This window comes from Nycticebus coucang, chromosome 2, assembly GCF_027406575.1.
Source record: "Nycticebus coucang isolate mNycCou1 chromosome 2, mNycCou1.pri, whole genome shotgun sequence".
Classification (NCBI taxonomy): Eukaryota; Metazoa; Chordata; class Mammalia; order Primates; family Lorisidae; genus Nycticebus; species Nycticebus coucang.
The window spans coordinates 165,299,511-165,322,588 of record NC_069781.1 but is presented as its reverse complement, the minus strand read 5'-3'; the positions used below and the strand labels follow the sequence as shown (position 1 = coordinate 165,322,588).

At 49.9% G+C, this 23,078-nt stretch overlaps 1 protein-coding gene across 4 annotated transcripts; it reads right to left on the bottom strand.

The window, feature by feature from the left end:
* Positions 1 to 6,188: 6,188 nt before the first annotated feature.
* CES3 (carboxylesterase 3) lies at positions 6,189 to 19,060 on the bottom strand. Of its 4 annotated transcripts, XM_053603639.1 has the most exons (14): positions 18,898 to 19,060; positions 16,358 to 16,562; positions 16,114 to 16,252; positions 15,810 to 15,943; positions 15,180 to 15,333; positions 14,982 to 15,086; positions 13,523 to 13,624; positions 12,990 to 13,130; positions 9,924 to 10,014; positions 8,450 to 8,593; positions 7,107 to 7,256; positions 6,873 to 6,951; positions 6,567 to 6,763; positions 6,189 to 6,325 (listed from the first exon to the last, which is right to left on the bottom strand). In XM_053603639.1, the coding sequence occupies exons 1-13, from the start codon at positions 18,977 to 18,979 to the stop codon at positions 6,568 to 6,570; spliced, it is 1,722 nt and encodes a 573-aa protein (XP_053459614.1). In that variant the 5' UTR covers positions 18,980 to 19,060; the 3' UTR covers positions 6,189 to 6,325; position 6,567. The 4 variants fall into 4 exon arrangements, with proteins under 4 accessions (XP_053459614.1, XP_053459611.1, XP_053459616.1 ...); XM_053603636.1 differs by lacking the exon at positions 6,189 to 6,325 and having other exon boundaries at positions 6,403 to 6,763; XM_053603641.1 differs by lacking the exon at positions 6,189 to 6,325 and having other exon boundaries at positions 6,403 to 6,763; positions 8,450 to 8,591; positions 9,934 to 10,014.
* Positions 19,061 to 23,078: the final 4,018 nt, after the last annotated feature.

Sequence of the window (23,078 nt, the reverse complement as noted above, 5' to 3'; positions counted from 1 at the left end):
GCATGGCCACTTCCCCTGTGCCTGAACTCCTGGGGCACCAGGAATCCTCTTCAGTTTCTCAAATGATCAAACATAGAGTTACCATATAATCCAGCAATTCCACTGTAGTATACAGTTCACCCTTGAACAACATGAGCGTGGGGGCCGCTGCCCTCCACCCAGTAGAAAATTGCAAGTGACTTCTGACTCCTGAAAAACTTAACTACTAATAAACTGCTGTTGACTGGAAGCCCTACCAATAACATAAACAGATGATTAGCACATACTTGTGTGTTATAGATGTATTATATACTTTATTCTTCCAATGAAGTAAGCTTGAGAAAAAGAAAATGTTATGGCTTGGCACCTGTACCTCAAGTGGCTAGAACACTAGCCATATACACTGGAGGTTCGAATCCAGCCCTGGCCACCAAATAACAATGACAAATACAACCAAAAAAATGGCTGGGCGTTGTGGTGGGCTCCTTGAGATTCTGTCTCAAAAAAAAAAAAAGAGAGAGAAATAAAGAAAAGAAAAAAGAAAAGGAAAGAAAAAGAATATATTATTAAAAAAATCATGGCTCGGCACCCGTAGTTCACAGGTTAGGGCACCGGCCATGTACACCCAGGCTGGCAGGTTGGAACCTGCGAGGGCTGCTAAACAATGACAACTACAACAAAAAAATAGCTGGGCGTAGTGGTGGGCGCCTGTAATCCCAGCCAATTGGGAGGCTGAGGCAAGACAATTGCCCAAGAGTTAGAGGTTACTGTGAGCTGTGATGCCATGGCACTCTACCAAGGGCGACATAGTGGGACTCTGTTTCAAAAAAAAAAAAAGAAGAAAAGAAAATCATAAGAGGCCAGGCACAGTGGCTCATGTCTGTGACTCCCAACAGTTTGGGAGACTGAGGCAGGAAGATTGCTTGGGGCCAGGAGTTTGAGATCAGCATAGGCTACATAAGTGAGGCCCCATCTCTACAAAAAATAAAAACAATTACCTCTGTGGTCCGGGCCTGTAGATCCAGCTACCCAAGGAGGCTGAGATGGGAGGATCACTTCAGTCTAGGAGTTAGGAGCTGCAGTGAGGATCACACCACTGCACTCTGGGCTGGGTGACAGAGAGAACTTATCTCTAATATAATCATATTGATAATCAAAGAAAATGATCAGAAAGAGAAAATATATTTACTTTTAATTAAGTGGAAGTAGGTCATCATAAAGGTTATCAGTCTCATCATCTTCATAAGAAGCAAGCTGAGGAGGAGGAGGAAGAGGACGAGTTGGTCTTGCTGCCTCAAGGATGGTGGTTCATCTGCTAAGTTTTCACATTGTCGCTAATCTCCTCAGAACCTTCAAATTTTTTTTTTTTTTTTTTTTTTTAGAGACAGAGTCTCACTATACCGCCCTTGGTAGAGTGCCGTGGCGTCACACGGCTCACAGCAACCTCTAACTCTTGGGCTTACGTGATTCTCTTGCCTCAGCCTCCCGAGTAGCTGGGACTACAGGTGCCCGCCACAACGCCTGGCTATTTTTTTTTTGTTGTTGTTGTTGCAGTTTGGCCGGGGCCGGGTTTGAACCCGCCACCCTCGGCATATGGGGCCGGTGCCCTACTCACTGAGCCACAGGCGCCGCCCAGAACCTTCAAATATTTTTATTGAAAAGAATCCACGCATAAGTGGACCCACATAATTCAAACTTGTGTTCTGGAAGGACCAACCGTATATTCATGAAAAAAACATATATCCACACCAAAACTTGTGCACAAATGTTTATAGCTGCATTATTCAAAATAACCACAAGGTGGGAACAACCCAATGTCCACCAACTGATGAACGGGTCAACAAAATGTGGTATAAAAATGTAGTAGAAGATTATTTGGCCAAAGGAATGAAGTACCGATGTGTGCCACAGCAGGGACAAAACTTAAAAATATTGTACTAAGTGAAAGAATCCAGTCATGGGGCTATATATGTTTCCGTTCATATGAAATGTCTGTAATAGGGAAATCTGTAGAGACAAAAAGTAAATTAGTGGTTTCTTAGAGCTTGGAGGTAGAATAGGGTTGAGAGGTGTAGCTAAAGTATATGATATTTTTATTTTTTACTTAAAACATTTTATTGAAAAATTTTGTACTTTTTATTTTTTTTTGAGACAGAGTCTCACTCTGTTGCCAGGCTAAAGTGCTTTGTTGTCAGCCTAGCTCACAGCAACCTCAAATCCTGGGTTCAAGCGATCCTCCTGCCTCAGCCCCCCATGTAGCTGGGACTACAGGTGCCTGCCACAAGGCCCAGCTTTTTTTTTTTTTTAGTATAGATGGGTTTCATACTTGCTCAGGCTGGGTCTTGAGCTCAAGCTCAGGCTGGTCCTAAGCTCAAGCAATCCACCCATTCTGGCCTCCCAGAGTCTTAGGATTACTGATGTGAGCCACCACACCCAGTCAAATTTTGTATGTTTTTTTAAAGAGACAGGTTCTCATCGTGTGGTCCAGGCTGGATTGCAGTGGTTATGCACAGGTGTGATTATGGTGTACCACAGCCTTGAACTCCTGACCTCAATCTATCCTCCTACCTCAGCCTCCCAAGTAGCTCGGACCTGGCACTCCCAGGCATGTGCCATTGTGCCCAGCTTATATGAAGTTTCTTTTTGAGGTGAAAAGAATTCTAAAATCGACCGTGGTGATGGTACACATATCTGTGAATAAACTAAAAATCATTCTATTGTACACTTTAGGTGAATCGTATGGTATATGACTTATATCTCAATAAAGCTGTTAAAGGAAAGAGGAAAGTTGATATGAAAAAGGCTGACAATATTTTGGCATGAATTTAGATCAGCCAAGACTCACAGGCATTGCTAGAGGGAGTGTAAATTGGTACAACCACTCGGGAGAACTGCTTGGCAGTAACTACTCAGGTTGCAAAAATATCCTATGACCCAGAAATTCCATTTCTGTTAGTTATATATTGAGCGCAATGTGTCCATATGCCCCCTAGAAGACGTGTTCCAGAACGTTCCTATTAACACTATTCATAATAGCTCCAAACTGTAAACCACCTAAGTGACTGCTGGGGAATGGAGAAACCTGTTTTGATACATTCCCAAATGGAATTCTCTGCCATGGCGAGATTGAACGATCTACAACCACACACAACACCTGGGATGAATCTCACAGAATGTTGAGTGGAAGTGGCCTGATACATAAAGACTGCATACTACACGATTCCATTTATCTTCATTTATGTTGAATCACATGCTGTGTGATTTTGTTTGGCAGGAGAAGCTAACCCATGCCACTGGGAGTTGGGATAGGGTTTTTGTGGGTGTTGTTTTTTGAGGTAGAGTCTTACTCAATTGCCCTGGGTGGAGTGCTGTGGTGTCATAGCTCACAGCAACCTCAAACTCTTGGGCTCAAGCAATCCTCTTGCCTCAGCCTCCCAAGTAGCTAGGATGACAGGTGTCCTCCACAACGCTTGGCTAGTTTTTCTATTTTTTAGTAGAGATGGGATTTTGCTCTTGCTCTTGGATACACCCCCTCCAACCCGGAAAGTGGCCTCTAGACTTCCTCAGTACTGGCCATCTATTAATTTCTGTTGTCCTAAAGACCCAGAAGTTTCATTGATGCTGCCATGTTGACAGATCCATTCCCTGGGTCTGTAGCTACTTTCTTTGGTATCTTTGGATTGGAGAAAGGTAATCTCCCTATTTATTACTGTGCTAAGTCAAGGGTCCCTCACACTGGAGTTGCTTATCCTAGGGTCTCAGCTCAGTGAGAGGATTCTTCCACCTGAGTAGGTGTCCTTTCCAGCCTCGTGTAGGCTGGGAGGTCAGGGCAGACCCAGCTGTGCCCAGAACGACCATCTTTGCTTTCTGGTCTGGACCCAGCTCTGGACCAGCTCTGGACATCAGGCCCCTCCTCTCTCCAGAACCTGGGCCTTACCCTCATGTGAGTGCCAATTGTCAAACATGTTTCCATATGTCTAAAGCCCAATAGTGGACCACATGAGGTCCTGGTCACTCCCCCAAAGAGAAGATGTCAGGATGACCCAAGATAGGCATTAGAATCTCAAATCTGGCTCAGCTAAGATGCTTTCCAGACCTTGGGCGGTGCTTAAGGCTCAGTGGGTAGGGCACAGGCCCCATATACTGAGGGTAATGGGTTCAAACCTGGCCCGGGCCAAAGTGCAAAAAAAAAATAGCCGGGCCTTGTGGCGGGCGCCTGTAGTCCCAGCTATTCAGGCGACTGAGGCTACTCCTAAGCCTAGGAGTTGGAGGTTGCTATGAACTGTGATGCCAGGGCACTCTACCAAGAGTGACAAAGTGAGACTCTGTCTCTAAAAAAAAAAAAAAAAGATGCTTTCCAGACCTCTTTACTGTCATCATCATCATCATCTTCTTTTTTTGAGACAGAATCTCTGACTTTTGCCCTGAGTAGAGTGCTATGGCGTCACAGCTCACAGCAACCCCAAACTCTTGGGCTTAAGCAACTCTCTTTCCTCAGCCTCCCACGTAGCTGGGACTACAGTCGCTCACCACAACGCCTGGCTATTTTTTGGTTGCAGTTGTCATTGTTGCTTAGCAGGCCTAGGCCAGGTTCACAGTCTGGCCTTTGTGGGGCTCTGCACCCCTCAGAACTAGGTTTCCTCAGAACCTCCAGGCCTCCAGGCCTTTGCCTCTGCTATTCCCTCTGCCAGGCACATGCTTCCCACTTCCCCTTCCCTTAATCTGCTGTCCTGGCCTGTACATCTGCGTAACCTCTGCTTGTTCTTCAGGCTTCAGCTTAGATGTCCCTCCTTCCTGTCCCCTAAGTCTGGAATAGTCTAGTCTCTATGTCCTCATAGCCCTCTCTGTCCCCCAGTTACACACTGCATTATTGAGGCCTGTTTACTTGTCAGGCTCTCTATCAGCTTGTGGGGACTAACTTTCCTAGCACAGGGATGGGGATGAGAACAGGAGGCTTTCAATGCCACATGAAGAACTTGAATTTGTCCTAAGGGCGATAGGCAATCAAATACCTTTGAAGCAGTGGGATGACATGACTCAGAGCCCCTCTGGCTTTGTGTCTCTCCTTTCTACTCAAAATGACTTCCCAGAACAGAGCTGGTCCCAGTGACAGATGCTCTTCATTTGCCCATAAGCAGCCAGGAACTTGGTCTGACTGAGAAAGGGGATATGGAGGCCTGGTGCTTCATGGGTGTCATAGTGGTGGCAGCGGAAGACAGTGGATGTGTATCAAAATCCAGGTGTTTGAAGGGAATAGGGTATTGATCTTCAAAAAAAGAAGTGCTTACTCCCCCTCTGCAAACCTCTGGCCACTTTTCACCTTTTCAGCCTGAGTGGGTAAGTCTCTTCTTTCCTCTGTGACAGCAGCCTGAGTGATGCACTAGTCCAGACACTCTCTCCCAACCTGTACTGCTATGTCCTGATGGGTGCTCTGAGATTGTGTTAAGCTCCCCCAGAAGTTGCCTCCCCAGGTAGGAAGGGAGAGAGGAGTCCAGTGCTAGGGCATGGGCTCTAAATGGTGAAGGCCATGTCTGGTGCATGTGGCCCTGCTGGATTCTGCTGTGTTGTACAGGGTCCAGGAATGAGCAGCAGAGATTAGGGGACCTTTCCCACCTCTAGTGTGAGGCCACAGTCAGGGGCTAAGATCTGTTTTTGCCCAGATACTCCTGGCCAGGGCAGACTATGTCTGTTGGAGACTAAGCTTGGCTTTGGCACCTGAAAGCTCTGGGTTCAAGTCCAGCAGCCACCACTCTCACTCTCTCTGTTTCATGTATTCACGAAACTTCCCTTGACTCCAGGTACTTACTGCCTGATGGTGATACAGGCAACCGAGTGAGGTCAGGCTGGTCCCCATGTTCAGAAAGTTCTTCTGAGGGTGAGAGAGAGATAGCCCCAGGGCTGGCTTAGGGTGTACTGTGCTCTAGTGGACACAGACTCAGGGCCATGCAGACCAGAGTAGGCGGGGATGGCTTCCTTGGGGAGGGAATTCCCTGGCGAGCTTGAAGAATGAGCTAGAACTTGCCATGATGCAAGTGGGAAAGGTCCTTCAGGGAGAGGGAAGAGCTGGTACAAATGCCTGGAGGCGGAAAGCAGCCCGGTGACATTTAAAATAGCAAAATTGTCTAGGTGTAAACCTAGCTCACGCCTATAAGGAGTAATCTTACCTCACTCTGGGAGGCCGAGGTGGATGGATTGCTTGAGCTCAGGAGTTCAAGACCAGCCTGAGAAGATCGAGAACCCATCTCTAAAAAATAGCTGGTGTTCTGGCAGGTGCCTGTGATCTCAGCTACTTGGGAGGCCGAGGCAAGAAGATTGCTTAAGCCTGAGAGTTTTAGGTTGCTGTGAGCTATAAAGTGAAACTCTGTCTCAAAAACAATAAATTAATAAATAAATAAATTAAATAAATAAATCAAAATACCAAAATGCCAGTCATACAGTGGTTGATGCTTTCAAGGACACAAGCCTAGGTCAGCCAATGTATGTTAAAGTCTCTCAGTGGGAGGTGGGAAGGAGGCAGGAGGCTGCCCGGGTTTGGGAGGAATATGCCACCCTTTGGGTTGGCCCCAGCCAGAAGGTCCAGGCCCCACCTCAGAGCTCTTCTGGGGCCTTCCTCCCCTTCTGCTTCTGGTACCATTGCTGGATCTTCCTAGGCAGTGTCTCTGCCCAGAACCTCATTCGGGCTTCCCTTAGCTTCTGCCTGACCCGTGGCACCCGGTTGATCTCCAGGTATTGTTCCGATTGGTCGAATTGGGGCCACGGAGGCAGCCCCTCACTGCTGGGGTTCCTAGGTGGGAGGAATAAATGAGGACCAAGGCCTTTTGCGCTGTCCCCCATGTGTAGATCTCAGTGTCCCAGGCCCACACCCAGCCATGCCCACCCATTCACTCACTCACCCTGTTCGGGCAAACTGGGTCCACTGGGACATCATGGTGAGGCTCAGCTGCTTCTCATCCTCTGTGGCCTCTGGAAAGGCTGGTGAAAGAAACAGACCTGAGTCAGAGTCACATGGGGCCTGGAGGGAACCCAGGACCTCTGGTGCTGAACAGAGCCCTCTGCTCCTCAAGCCCTGCCCTGACCCCCTGGAGTCTGGCAGCCTAGGGATGACATGTCTGTCTCCCTGTCCTCACCCAGTAGGGAGCTCTCATCCATGAGGAAGGGACCCCCAAATATGAATGCAGTCTCAGCCCCATGATCAGCCTTCACCCAATCCGGTTTGAACTTCACAAAAGAACTGGGTCGATGCTGGAACTCATAGAAAAAGGTGGGGTTCCCACAATCTGCAGAGAGAGGACAGGATCAGAGTTAGGCACCCACATTAGGTCCTGCCTTTGGCAGCATAAGCTTATCACACCAATACCAGCGATGATGACGTTGACACAGTGATGAGCGGCAGGTCTCTGCTGAGCACTTGCTAAGTGTCAAGCGTCTCCCATGTGCTTTGTGTCATCATTTATTTCATCCTTATAACAACCTCATGGCTTAGATTCTATTATCATCTCCATTTCTGAAAGGAGGAAACTGAGGCAGCAGGGGTTAGGTATCTTGCCACCAGTCTCAGAGGAAGCAAGACTTCTTTTTTCTTTTTCTTTCTTTCCTTCCTTCCTTCCTTCCTTCCTTCCTTCCTTCCTTCCTTCCTTCCTTCCTTCCTTCCTTCCTTCCTTCCTTCCTTCCTTCCTTCCTTCCTTCCTTCCTTCCTTCCTTCCTTCCTTCCTTCCTTCCTTCCTTCCTTCCTTCCTTCCTTCCTTCCTTCCTTCCTTCCTTCCTTCCTTCCTTCCTTCCTTCCTTCCTTCCTTCCTTCCTTCCTTCCTTCCTTCCTTCCTTCCTTCCTTCCTTCCTTCCTTCCTTCCTTCCTTTCTTCCTTTCTTTCTTATTTCGAGACAGGGTCTCAAGCTGTCCCTGGGTACAATGCCGTGGTGTCACAACTCACAGCAACCTTAAGCGATTCTCTTGCTTCTGCATCCCAGGTAGCTGGGATTACAGGTGCCCGCCACAACACCCGGCCATTTTAATTTATTTATTATTATTTTGTTGTTGTTGTTGTGGTTGTCATTGTTGTTTAGCAGGCCCGGGCTGGGTTTGAACCACTAGCCTCGATTTATGTGGTTGGCGCCCTACCCACTGAGCTACGGGTGCTGCCCAGAAACAAGACTTTTATCCCAGGAGAAGCACTTAAAGAGGAAGAACTCCCTGGTCATTTGAATGAAATCCTGAGAAATAGTGATAGGCTCTGCTGGGTGACCTCTGGCAAGGCACTGTACCTCTCTGAGCTTCAGTTTTCTCCTAAACAAAGGGCCCTGACAGAGACACTTCTCATTGCTGTGATGTTGAATCCCAGAGAAAGCAGAATTGAGAGAGCAGCAGGGTGTGGGTGGGGCACAAGAAATCAGGGGAAACTGACCCTACGGAAGCCATAGCCCTGTGATGACTCAGCTGCGAGGTCAGAGGGGAAACTGGCCAGGGATGGCCTTACCTCGGAGGTTTCTTGAGAAATTAAAGGTCTGGAAGGTGATCAATATGTCAGCCATCAATTCTCGGAAGGCCTTGGCTTGTGCATCTGAGTCTCTGTCTGTGTATTCATCTATGATGGTGGCTGTCATTTCACGGGGTACATCCTGGGGCAGGGGGACAGGCACAGGCCTACTCAGTTCCTACAGCTGTGGCTGATCCTCCCAAGAAGCCCCACACCCTCCATCATGACTTCCCTCCTGTTTAAGGCTCATGTTCCAGGCAGCCACTGCCTCTCTGCCTCCCTGAGAGTCGTAGGTGGTGCTGAGCAAGCTAAGCTCAGGTTTGGAGTCAGATCTCAGCTCTGGGACCACTGCCTGGCTATGTGACCTCTGACAGTTTGGCTGAGTCTCTCTGAAAGTCAGTCCTTGACTAGCAGGGTTGTTTGGCTTCATGAGTCTCAGCAGGGGGGTGTGGCCTAGAAGCAGGTGCTCCATGTTCAGTGGACGTTAATGGGGACATAAGTGAGAGAGCAAATGATGGGGACTCCCCACAGCTGCAGAAAGTAGCGATGAAGTTATGTGAGTGTGAAGGCCTCTGGGGCTTCCAAAGAAGGGAAAGGCTCAAACATCGAGTACTTCCTGGGTACCAGCTTCCAGGTAGACTCTTCAGATTCAATGTTCAGTCTCATTCTTACAACAACTGAGGTGGGTGGAAAGGATCACATCCATTTCTTCACCAAGGCTCAGAGGTGTTAGGACACCTGGACAAGTGGAAAGAGCTGGGATTGAACCCCAGGCCCACCTGGCTCCATATCTGACAGCTGAGGCCCTGGGATCAGACAGAGCTGGTTAAACTCCATCCCTTACCTATTGTGAAAGTTTGAGCTTCAGTGTCCTCATCTGTAACTTTACAGAGTTGCAATGAGGATTGAAGGAGATGGATGCCTTTCCTAGTGCTCACACCACCATCCTTGGCACAGAGTCTGTGCTCATTCTTGTTTTTTTTTTGAGACAGAATCTCAAGCTGTCACCCTGAGTAGAGTGCTGTGGCATCACAGCTCACAGCAACCTCAAACTCTTGGGCTTAAGTGATTCTCTTGCCTCAGCCTCCCTAGTAGCTGGGACTACAGGTGCCCACCACAACACTCAGCTATTTTTTGATTGTAGTTGTCATTGTTGTATAGCAGGCTCGGCCCAGGCTCAAACCTGCCAGCCTCGGTGCATGTGGCTGGCACCCCACTCACCGAGCTACGGGCGCCGAGCTAGAGTCTGTGCTCATTAATGGGCACTCTCTACCCTGACAGTGGTGGTGGTGATGATGATAATAATTTTCCTTTGAGAACTACATTGACTCATGTCCAGGAGATTCCTATTGTTTAGCAGTTGGACCCAAGGAGTGTGGTGATATGTGGGGGTTTATGTGGGGGGCTGTGGGTGCCGGGAGTGGGAGCAGACTCTGTGCTGGGTAGGATGTTCACTGGTCACCTCTCTCTTGCTCTTGTCTCACCAGACTGATCAAGAAGGGCCTCAAGATGTCCATCATGTCCTCCTGGCTCATCTGCTTCATCTTATCCAGTAAACCCCAACCCTGTAGGGGCACACCAAAGCCCTTTCTGTAGAGCTGGACTCCTGTCTCCAACCCCACTCCCAGCCCTGGGCAGCCCTGTGCCCATAAATTCATTACAGAGCCAAGCGTGGCCAAATTCACAAGGCCACAGACCCAAATTGAGATAAGCCTCAAATTGAATCCAGCCTGGGCAAAACCTGAACAACAAAGTAAGACCTGGTCTCTTTAAAAAAGAGACAGACAGAAGATGACAACCCACAGAATGGAACCAGAGTGGGACAAACATTTTCAAATTTGCTAATCAGATATCTGATAAGGAACTGGTATCCAGAATAAATAAAGAACTCCTACAACTTAATAAAAAAAGGACAGGCTCAGCACCTGTGGCTCAAGCGGCTAAGGCACCAGCCACATACACCTGAGCTGGTGGGTTTGAATCCAGCCCAGGCCCGCCAAACAACAATGACGGCTGCAACCAAAAAATAGCCAGGCATTGTGGCGGGCGCCTGCAGTCCCAGCTACTTGGGAGGCAGAGACAGGAGACTCTCTTGAGCCCAGGAGTTTGAGGTTGCTGTGAGCTATGATCCAGGGCACTCTACCCGGGGCAACAGTTTGAGGCTCTGTCTCAAAAAATAAAAATAAATAAAAATAAAATAAAAAAAGGACAAATAATACCATTTAAAAATGGCCAAGGATTTGAATTTCTCCAAAGAAGTTGAAAAACGGCCCAAAAGCACCTGAAAAGATGCTCAACATTTTTAGCCATTAAAGAAATGCGAATCCCTCAGTGTGTGTTGAAATAAAAGAATGAAGGCGTACATAATAAAATGTAAATCAAAATAAGATACCATTACACAACCAGTAATTTCACTCCTACATCTGTGACCAACAGGAATGAAAATACATGTTTTTTTTAAATACTATGCATGAATAGTCATCCACGATTATCCATTAATAGCAAAAAAGGTGGAAACAGCCCAAATGCTGACTAGCTATTGAATGGATAAGCAAAATGTGGTGGTATATTCAGCAACAAAAAGAAGTGAAATACTGATATTTGCTATAACATGGATGAACCAGGAAAAGGCCAAGTTTGGTGATAAAAGTCAGATACAAAAAGCCACGTGTGCATGATTCAGGAATTTCCCAGAAGAGGAAAATCAATAAAGTTGACAGAAAGTAGAATAGTGGAGGCCAGGGTCAGAGGGAGGGAGACTGGGAATGGGCCTGCTTTTTATTTTTTTAATTTTTTATTTAATTAATTAATTAATTTATTTGAGACAGAGCCTCAAGCTGTTGCCTTGGGTAGAGTGCCATGGCATCATAGCTCACAGCAACCTCCAACTCCTGGGCTCAAGCGATTCTCCTGCCTCCACCTCCCAAGTAGCTGGGACTACAGGCGCCCGCCACGACTCCTGGCGATTTTTTGGTTGCAGCCGTCATTGTTGTTTGACAGACCCGGGCTGGATTTGAACCCGCCAGCTCAGGTGTATGTGGCTGGTGCCTTAGCCGCTTGAGCCACAGGTGCCGAGCCATGGGCCTGCTTTTTAGAATGATGCAAATGTTCTGCAGTAAGATGGTGGTGATGGTCGCACAACTTTGTAAATACACTAAGAATCACTGAACTGTACACTATACAGGGGTGAATTTTATGTAAGTTATATCTCAATAAAGATATGAATTATATCTCAATAAAGATGATATATTAAAAAATATAAATTATGGTCAGCAAATGCTGGTAAGGTTGCAATAAAAGTGTAGACTCAAGTCGCTGGTGGCAATTTAAATTGACACAGTGATGTCTGAAAGTGCTGTGTCAACAGCAATATGTAAACAGTGGAGAGGTTCCCGTAAGGGCATGAATTATTTTGCATCCATGGCTAAAACTGTCACCAAGAACTTTTCTTTTCTTTTTTTTTAAAGAGACAGGCTGGACATCCAGGCTGGAGTGCAGTGGCAAACTCCTGGGGTCAAGAGATCCTGCCACCTCTGCCTCCAGCGTAGATGGGATTACAGGCGGGGGCCACTGCACCTGGCCACCATAGATATTGAGCTGACATATTTATACTGTGCTCATGCCTGCAGGAACGCCTGCAGCCCTCTGAACCCATTCCTGAGAAACATCCTTGGCTCCAAGTCTGGGCACAGCATGTTACATCGGGCAGGTTTTCCCAGGTGTTAGAGGCAGCCTGTTTGTTTCTCCCTTGTCGTGGCACATACAACTCCAGGTAGACAGTGTGGGGGACAAGGCTGCCCACCAGCGTCTAGGCATTGGCCTGGCCACTTCCATGGGCTTTGTCCTGAGTGTCAAGATTGTATGAGCCTCTTATATAGCAGGCAAATGGCCCTCCATGAGTCAGGATGAAAGCTGTGGATATGGAGATGGAGATATTCACTGCACTAATACGTCAGTGGTAAAAATTAGAAGCTGCCCAAATGCCCAAATGAAGGAACATTAAGATGGGACCCTCTCTTTGTGGAAGGGTTTGCAGCCATTCAAAATGATTAATGGATAGAAGAGTGAGAATGAGATAACCAGATGCTCGGGGTGAAAGCATGATGTTGCCCCTTATGGGTGTTCTGTGCATTGGGAAGGGACTAGAGGGTACATGGCCCATGAGGTCACCAGTGGCTTGGTGGTGTCTGAGACATGAGAGTCTTAGGTAGTCAGTCTCTCAGACATAGAGTCACACTAACAAGTCTCTCAGAGCCTGATGTATACACCAGACACCAAGGCAGAAATATGATATGATGTGGATCAGCCATGCCCCCAAGGCCACTTTGTGCAAAAGCTTCATCCCCAAACAGAACTTCTTGCTTTGTGAAAATGTAGCTGGGTGACCTTGAGCAAGTCTCCTAAACCTTTCAGGGCCTCCACTTCCTCACCTCTGAAATGGGAATCAGAGGGCTCAGCCCACACTTAGGTGAAAAAAGACGGGTTGGGAAGACAGGTTGGGGCAGAACCTTCAAGGGCACAGGTGCTGGAGGACACTCACCCTGGGGATGAGCCAGGCAAACTCGTCATTGTTGACACCCAGAAGGACAGGCACAGAGTGGACTTGCTTCTCATTAAGGATCTCTTTGGGGCTTTTGGGAAAGAAGACGCCATCGACAGTGAAAGCAGTCCGAGTAACTGACTACAGGAGAAAGGAATGAGAGAGGCCCTCAAGTCAGAACCCAGGCTCTAAGGATGGGACCCAGGATGCACCTGGCTATGTGCCTGAGTGCCTAAGCCTTGAGGGAAAGTGGGGGGATGGAGATCACCAAGTTTAGGGGGCATGGGGGGAGTCAGGAGACCAGAACACTAACAGTTCTAAGCAGGTCTCTTCTCTAGAAGACAGAGCTTGCCCTGATGGCTGGGAGTCACCTTTCATTATTGTTCCTAGGCCTAGTTGGGCCTTCCAGCCTCCTCCTCTCTTGAATGATTGTCCCAAGCCTCACCCAGGAGCAAACTGCCCCCCTGCTCCCACAGGAGGTGGACACAACCCCTCTGTGCCATGGCCTGGCACCAGCAGCAGGGTGGGCTCACCCACTTCCAGGTCAGGATCAGCTCTTCTCCTTCCTTGTGCCGAAGGCACTGCAGTATCTCAGCTGGGGAGCTGGAGCCACAGGCCAAGGCGTCTGCCATGTCCTGGGGACAGAAGAAGAAAGTGACCTGCCTCCCTCTCAGCTACTCACCTCAATCTTCCAGCCCTCATCTGCGGCACAGCTGGGTGTGATGTCACAGACCAGGCCCTGAGAATGGTCAGAGACTTGCCACCACCCCTGCAAAGCCTGTTCTGCCCATAGGGTCCCCGGGGACCCCATTTGTTCTCCATTACATCACAGTACCATTATCTGGGGGTGAGGGGCTGTGTTCACTTTGCCCTTCTGAGACCAGCTGTGTTCCCAAAGCCATAGTTTAGTAAAGTTTGCAGAGTACATAAGGGAATGAAGGAGAATTTTGGGCTTCCAGAAGGGCCCCAGTTTGGCAGGAAAAGGTTGGGGTGGAGGAGGGGCAGGAAGAGGGTGGGAAGCGACCTTCGGGCCAGTTCACAGGCTGACAAAGCCACGCCAGGCCATGTGGCCTTATCAGGAGCCCTGTGAATATTTGCTTGAGGAGAGAATGGCTGGTCTGTGTCCTTCATGGGACACAGGAACAACAGGAAAGGACCTAAGGTTTGTGATCCAGAAAATCTCTCTTGGTCACAGACAAGAGGGAATGTGCACAGGCTGATCTTCCTAAGCCACTTTGAACTGGGTAGTGAAGGTGTCCAGCCACCTTGAACTGGGTGTCCAGCCTGTTCCTCTGCCTTGGCCGTGGTCTGGGCCTAGATGGGGACACTGACCCATTCTCCCAAGTCCTGCCTGCACCTACCTGTCACTGTCCTATCTCCCCTGGACTCTGCACGGACTGTCTCCCTGGCCTCTCAACCTCCAGGACGGCTCCCTGCAACCCACCTTACTCTCCAAGGAGCTGAGTCTCTTCACCACCCAGCTTCCTCCTGCCCTCAGGAGAAATCCCAGAGTCCCAGGCAAAGCCCCTTCTTCCCCAGAGGCTTCATTTCTGGACCTGCCCCAGCCTGTTGCAGTCCCCACCTGAGAGCTTACTGCTTCCAGGGCCTGTCACTGTCTCACACCGGCAGCCTTTACAGATGCGGCCCCCTGTCTGGGGCTCCCCCAGGCCACTGTCCACAGCACCTTGCAATGGGGCTCTAGGCTGGTGCTCAGGCAGCAGGTGGCTGGGAGTGGAGAGCTCCCCCTCCCCCCCCATGCTGCCTGGAACAGAGAGGGGTGCTCCTCAGGACCCACCCTGGGCAAGGGGCCTAAGGTGGTGCACTCAGGGGTGGTCTCCTTCAGGAAGCCATTGCTGACTGCCCACCCCCGGGCAGCAGTGGTGGTTTCCTCTCAGCTGCCTTCATCCTGGTGAGATGCCAACAGGGAGCACACTGCCACTCTGAGACCCCAGGGCAGGAGTGCATGGAGTAAGAAGTGAAGGAAATGTAGACCTGAGCTAGGCGTCCTGGGTTAGAATCCAGAAACCCTGGGGTGGTGATGACCCCGCTCTGTGCAATGGCTCTGTGGAATAGCCCTGCAGTCATGGGGGCCAGGACCTGGTGCAGTGGAGAGAGATGATGGCTGTTAGAGGAAGGCAGAGGAGCTGGGAGGTCTGGGGCCATCATTGGTAGACCCCTGTGATGACTTACCAGAGCAGAGACAATCAGGCCACCAGCAGATTCACCAAAGATGGTGACACAGTTGGGGTCACCTCCAAAGGGGCTGATGTTTGCCTGAAGCCAGTGGAGAGCAGCCACCACATCTAGGAAGCCCTGGTTGCCAGGTGCGTGCTGGTCCCCAGTGCTGGGGCAGGGTGAGGCAGTGGTTAGTGCAGGCTGGCTCCCACAAAAGATTCTCCCTGGTCTTTGTGGCTTTGCTTTGAATCACCCATCAGCGTGCTGGACCCTCCTCTGCTCCCAAGGTCAGGCCTGGCTATGAACTACACTTGCCCAGTGTGGGCAGGCTGGACTGGGCGGCAGCCAGGGTTGGCTCTCAGGTGGCTGTGAGAGTGGACAGGACTTTGCCCTCACCTCTGGCAGCTGGCTCTTGTGCCAGCCAAGTGTCAATACCTTTTGCTCAAGGGACCAAGTTCACTGCATGAGTCTGGCTTTTGCTGGGCTGATCCTCCAGGGTAGAGGCTCGGGGAGCACCTTCTCTGCCCAAGATAGCACAGGTAGGAGGTGCTCCATGCAGGCTCTGGAGCCCTGCTTAGATCCCCAGATCTCCTCATGAGTTGGCCTCTCAGTGCATTGGCACTGTCCCCAGGCCTCCTATCTCACCTGAAGAAGCCAAGCACTCCGAGGCGGTACTGGACTGTGACAACGACCACATCCCCATAGGCTGCCAGGGCAGATCCATCGTAGGAAGTGGCAGCACCCACACTGAGAGATCCCCCATGGATCCATACCATGACCTGCAGAGAAGCCCATGGGGCAGTGAGCCCCAGCTCCTGGGAGCCCAGGTGCCCACCTACAAGCCCAGGACATTCTCAGGACCTCTGAGATGGTCTAGAAACAGGGATGGGGAAGGGCCAGCCAGGCATGTGGAGCTGGATAGATGGACAGGGCCCTCTGGGCTGCCCACCGGCTTCTTGTCCCCTGCCGTGGCCCCAGCTGGGCTGTAGATGTTGAGAATCAGGCAGTCTTCTGAAACAGGGAAGATCCGCTGCTTCCCATTGAGCACAAATCTGTGGTTGTTCATTCTCTCCACATCCTGCAGGCACCTGTACCAGGGATGAGCCCACAGACCAGCTGGTCATCCCCGCATGCCTTGGCAGATGGACCCCTGCCCAGCTGCCTCCTTGCCCACCTCCAGCAGCACTACTCACATGGGGGGCGCGGTGCTGGCATCCCGCACCCCCTCCCAGGGCACTGCTGGGTGTGGGGCTGAAAACCGGTCAGGCCCTAGGGGTGGCTGGGCGAATGGGATGCCCAAGAAGACATTCACACGGCTGTCTGTGCCCTTCACGCCCACCTGGCGGCCTCGCACATGGCCCAGGCTGGTGTGTACTTCAGGGTGAGTGAGTCCGTGTCCTGAAGGCAGGACAGAGGGGCCATGGGTGAATTTGCAGCCTCCATGTGAGGATGGGGTAAAAGAGGGACACACAGAGTGACCGACACATTTGCTCTCTGAGCGCTGTTCTGCCAGGCTGCGTTCTGTGGACTTTCCGCACAGCACCTTGGGTCACCTTCCCAGCAGGCGCGTGAGCTGCCCCATGATACCCCTGACTTTCTCCACCCTGTCCGTCTGGTAGGGGCATCACCACACTCCCTTCCAGGACAGACCAGACCTGCCCTGGAGCCTTGAGCTGTGGGCCAGCCACTGTCCCATTTGGAACTCAGATTATTCATCTGCCAAATAAGATATGATAAGCGCATCTTTATTTCTTTCTTTCTTTATTTATTTATTTGAGACAGTGTTTCACTATGTCACCCTCAGTAGAGTGCTATAGCATCACAGCTCACAGCAACCTCAAACTCTTGGGCTTAAGCAATTCTCTTGGCTCAGCCTCCCAAGTAGCTGGGACTACAGGTGCCTGCCACAATGGCCTGCTGTTTTTTTGTTGCAGTCATCATGGTTGTTTAGCAGGCCTGAGGTGGGTTCGAACCCGCCTGCCTCAGGGTATGTAATGGGCTTCCTAACCACTGAGCTACAGGCGCCAGGCCACACATCTTTATTTTCTGTATTCTGAGGCTTTGACACCTGGGCCCTTGCCGAGCCTGGGGGGCAGGGTGTGTGCTGTGGTTTGGGTATGGTTTGTTTGTCTCCTTCCAAGTTTCCTGTTGGAATGGGTTTCCCAGTGTTGGAGGTGGGGCCTCGTGGAAGGCTTATGGGTCATGGGGCAGGTCCCTCATGACGGCTTGCTGCCTTTCTCCTGGGAGTGCTTTCTCACCCTCAGTTCCCTGGAGAACTTCTTGGTTGGAAAATCCTGGCACCTCCTCCTCCCTGCACACGCCAGCTCCCCTGCCCCTTCCACCGAGAGTGGAAGCAGGGGAGTGAACAAGGTAAAGTTCAAGTTATAACACTCTTACATTGTGCATATTAGGTGAAATCCTAGGCCTTCCTTCCTCCTGCCTAGGCAGTGATTTTCAGCCGTTTGCCACAGCACCCTGGTATGCCGTGAAAATGTTTAAAGATCATTAATTAAATTATTTTCTAAAGAAGTTCAGAGGACAGTAAGTGTATTGTTTTTGCTTACTTTTTTTCTTGATCAGCATAATTTAAGTGTGCCATAAAACTTTAACTACAGGTTCAAGAGTGCAGTGAGAGGCTCTGCGCCCACAGCACACTGAATACAGCCCCGGCCACATGCACCCAAGCTGGCAGGTTCAAACCTGGCCCAGGCCAGGTTTACAACAATGACAACTGCAACAAAGCAATAGCCAGGCGCGGTGGCAGGCGCCTGTAATCCCGGCTACTTGTGAGGCTGAGACAGGAGAATCTCTTAAGCCCAAGAGTTTGAGGTTGCTGTGAGCGGTCATGCTACGGCACTCTACCGAGGATGACATAATGAGACTTGTCTTAAAAAAAAAAAAAAAGTGCAGTGAGATAAAAGATGTTGAAAAACAATGCTCTATAGCAACCCATAGACTAAGATGGACACTGCTCCTGCCAGGGCTGGTCCCTCTCTAGGGATAGCACACAACTCTGTGGGAAGCAAGTCTTTCAAATGCAAACCACCCCAGAGCCATACCCCCAACCTCTTCCTCTATGGCAGTGCTTCTCAACCTTCCTAATGCCTACAGTTATGCCTAATGTTACAAAGGGTCACGACCCACAGGTTCAGAACTGCTGCTCTGTGGGGCTCTCAAACTTCCGGCCACCGTCACCCAGGGTCAGGCACTAGGTGACTAGGAGCAGCCCTGTACTCCAGCGCCCACGGCCAATTCGAAGCCTGCTTAGCCGACTTTGTTCTTTCCCGTGGAAACATCAGTAAAGGCTCCTGCCCACGTTTTCCTCTAACTCCCTCTTCCTCCTGACAGACCAGGTGCTTCCCTGGGTGGCCCTGCGGGACCTGGCGCCTCTTGTTCCTAGAGAACTGTGAGGAAACTTCCTCCTTCATCACAGTCATTCTTAGCAAACTGCTCGTCTCACCACACCTGCTTAAAACAATTCTCCAGTCACTTAAAACACATGGACAGTCATGTCCCCGGGCAGGGCTGTCCTGGGGATCTCACAAGATAGCAGGGACAGGACCCTGCCCAGAGATGACGCACAACCCCTGGATTGCTCCACACTGGACTCTTTTCCCGAGCAGGCTGCCCACTCCTCCCTGTCCCTATGTCACTCTTGCCCCCCCACACCACACTGAGGCACCCCACAGACCCAAGAGCTCCCAGCCCTGCAGGCCCAGCAGTTGTGCATTACCAGTGGCTGTGGCAGGGGATGCCAGGAGCAGACAGGTCACCCAGACCAGGACCCTGGGCTCCACTCTCACTGCTGTCCCCATGCTCCTTACAAGTTACTCGGCAGAAGCTGCAGAATCCTGGAATGAGTTCCTTGCCCTTTGGCACTACTGGTCTCTCAAGGCTGTGTTATGAAAGTCTCTGTGGACCGCCCCATCTGGCTGGTGACCAGCCCCAGAACCCAGTGTCTCACGCTCAGGGGCATGGCTGGGTGACAGCCTTGCAGAGCGAGGGATGATATGACAGTGACTTTCTCATAGAGGCCTACTCTGTTGAAGGACCCTCAAGTGACAGGGCAGAAGAAGGACACGGATTCCAAATAGTAGGCGAGGGAAATTGAGGTCTAGGAGTGAGGATGGTGGGGGCCTGGGGCAGCAGAAAGACCTTGTGTGTGACCTTGTACAAGTTGCTTCATAGCTCTGGGTCTAGATTTGTCATCTACAAAACAGTGATGATAACAGGACCCACCTCACAGGGTGGAAGTGAGGGTGTGTGTGTGTGTGTGTGTGTATGAGAGAGAGAGAGAGAGAGAGAGAGAGAGAGAGAGAAAGAGAGAGAGAGAGAGAGAGAGATAACACAATGCTTGGAACCAGAGCCAGTGGAAGCCTGTTCTTGCCTCTGGGCAGGGTTCCATCAAAGTGTCTGTGTCCCTCCCTGCTGGTTGCAAGACTCCACCCCAAGAGAGACAGGACTCAACCACTGGGACACAGTGTCAGGAACATGGATGAACAGGAGTGGGGGGTGGAAGGCTGGTGGATATTTAGTTGCTCAATAAGGGACAGGGTGTGGGTCATGCCTACACCAGATGCCAGATCCTCTTCTGGGATTCCAGCTGGCACCCAAGCTTGAGAGCACTGCCTTAGGATGGAACTTACCTTCTGTCAAAATACTCATCCCCAGCCTGGCACAGCTGGGTCTGTATCCCAGCTACTTGGGAGGCTGAAGCAAAGGATCACTTGAGCCCAAGAGCTTGAGGCTACAGCAAGCTATGATCAGGCCACTGCACTCCAGCCTAGGCAGAGTGAGATCTTATCTTTATAAAAAACAAAAACATAACCAGGGCAGCTTCCTGAATCTATGGCAGCCCTCTGGGGCTAGGAGCCTCTGCTCTTCAGAGCTGCCTTCAGACCTTTGTCCTGCTGTACTGCAACCTGTCTTCCTTGCTCCCATCACAGCCCATCCCCAATATCATTTTCTGAACATTTTGAAAGCTAGCTCTGCTATACTTTCCACCAAGACTTCCTCTGCAGCCTTCAATACTCACATAAGTGCACGTGGCTCTCATCCCACAATTTCGTCCTCCAATCCCTTAGCTATAGGTGCTGTCAGGAGTGAGCATCCATTTCCTCCCAAGGCCAAATGTCCCTACTCCCTGAAGCTAAGTCTGCCCTCCTGCCTAGCATTGTAGATGGGGCCCAGCAGGACCAGGGTGAAACAGGCCAGCAAGGTGCCTAGAATGTAAGAGTTAAAGGGTCATTCATCCCCAGAGTCAGATGAGAGGAGGGGTGGTACCTGAGAATGATGCCCTCCTAAATGTGTACCTTATGCTTTCACCTGCCTCACTCAAGTCCCAGCTCGGGGACCCACCCCTGGGTACTAGGACCTGGGTCCCCTCTCAGGGCTGTCTCTTATGTGCCATCAGCTTCTGCTGAATCCCCCTCCCACCAAAAGGAAACATAGCTCCCAAGTAGAACCAACACCATACAAAACCTCCTATGACTACTCTGACCTCCAGCCTCTTCTTTATTTTTTAGAGACAGACTCTCACTTCGTTGCCCTTGGTAGAGTGCTGTGGTGTCACAGCTCACAGCAACCTCCAGCTCTTGGCCGGGGCCAGGTTCGACCCCACCACCCTTGATATATGGGGCCAGTGCTCTACCCACTGAGCCATAGGCGCTGCCCCAAACTCCAGCCTCTTCTCTTCTTGTCTCTAGCAAAGCTAAAGTCATACAACCTTGCTGTCTCACTTCTCCTTCCAGTCTCTCCCACAAGTTGTTGTTGACCTTCACCCAATCAACAAGTCCTGCTGTTTATTCGGTGTCTCTCGTCCAACTCACTCTGGCCTAAGCTACCCGCCCAGCCCCCTGCCTGGCCACCTGCTCTCTCTGCCCTTAGTCCTCATAACCTAATTCATACCTGGGCTGTGTGGGCTACAGGGTCCACATCTCCTCCCAGCTCAGGGTCATGTCACAAAGCTCCTCGATGTTAACTGGGCACCAGTGTGTTTCTTCCTAACCCAGGGCTGCTGTTCACAGCTACTGGAGTGAAGGTCCTCATGTGCTCTGTCCCCTTCTGCCCCATCATCTGGAGGTTGTGACATTGATGATGACCAAGGCAATGTACAAAAGTGAAACGGACAAAGGAAGAGTTTCAGGAGGCTATTTGTGTGCCTGTGAAGAAAAACTACATATATATCATCTGTCCATCTATCTATCAATCCAGACAGACAGACAGAGAAAGAGAGGAAGATGGAAGTAGAGGCTAAATGTCCAGGGAACTGACTGCAATAAAATACCACTACAGACACATTAAAAATAATCAGATTTGAGACCAAAAAGGCCAAGTGCTGGTGAGGACATGGAGCAACTGGGACCCACAGATGGCTGATGGGGATGAAAAACTAACACAGTCACTTTGGAGGACAGTTTGGCATTTTCTTTAAAAGCTAAACACACTCTCCTTATGACCCAGCAGTTCTGCTCTCAGGTATCCACCCCAAAGACATGAAGGCAGATGTCCACACAAAGACTTGTCTGAAAATGTTCACGGCAGCATTATTAAAAATAACCAAAATACGGCTCGGCGCCTGTGGCTCAAGTGGCTAAGGCGCCAGCCACATACACCTGAGCTGGAGGGTTCGAATCCAGCCCGGCCGCCAAACAACAATGACGGCTGCAACCAAAAAATAGCCGGGCGTTGTGGCGGGCGCCTGTAGTCCCAGCTACATGGGAGGCGGAGACAGGAGACTCGCTTGAGCCCAGGAGTTTGAGGTTGCTGTGAGCTATGATGCCACACCACTCTACCCAGGGCAATAGCTTGAGGCTCTGTCTCAAAAAAACAAAAACAAAAACAAAAAGACAGAAATCACCCAAATGTGCATGAACTGGTGAGGATCTATGCCCAGAATACTACTCAGCCAAAACAAGAAATAACTACAGGTTAAATCTCAAAAATATGATGGCAAGTGACAGAAGCCAGATTCCATTTATAGGATATTCTCAAAAAGCAGACAGCACTGAAGAGGGCAATTTGGTGGTTGCCTGGGATCATGATCATAACAATGACTGACTGGAAAGGAGCCTGAGGGAAGTTTTTGGAGAGATAGAAACATTCTCAGCCTCGATATGGCGGTGGTTGCATGTCTTATACACTTACTGAAAGTTATGAAACTGCACACCTAAAGGGGGGGGATTTAACTGTGATCTAAATCATTCCACAGAAAAGCTGTTTTAAATAACTATTAAATGCCTACAAAATAGTCCTGGGAACCCACTTTGGGAAAATGTGCTATGTATCTGTAGAACTGAAAAACATACACAGGCATGATGTGCATGCAGCAAGTGCTCAATAAATGCGTTGAGGGTGCAGTGGAAGCATTATGTACCAGTCAGGGATCACTAAAAGGAAGACGTCTTCCCTCTGCTGAATTCCAGGCAGCCCCAGGCTTAAGGTTATCCTTGGCTGTCTCCTAGTGGCCATATAGGGTAATGCAGGAATCTTCATTTTTTCACCTCAAACTTCTTGAGGCCCTGTGGTTGTGCTTAAATGCAATGGATGGAAAGGAGGGCTTCCTCTGAGAAAATCAGTGCCCCAGAGGGCAAGTAGGAATATGGAGGGGCATAAGAGCAGTGTCAGGGTCGACAGGACAAAAGATGCAGCCACTTACTGACAGACAGAAATGCTTTAGGGGAACAATGGCAGATTGAACACAATTTGCCACTTTTGCGCACTGAGAGAAGACGTAAGAGGGGGATTTTTTTCCCCCCTTAAAGATGAGAAATGATCTGAACTTCTCTAGATCTGTCCTTCCTGGAAAAAAAAAAATGTGAGAAGTGTTTAGGGACAACTCTCTTCTCCTAGATATGTCTAAAACTTCTGACCCCTCAATCCCACTTCCAGGACACACCCACGGATAAACATCTT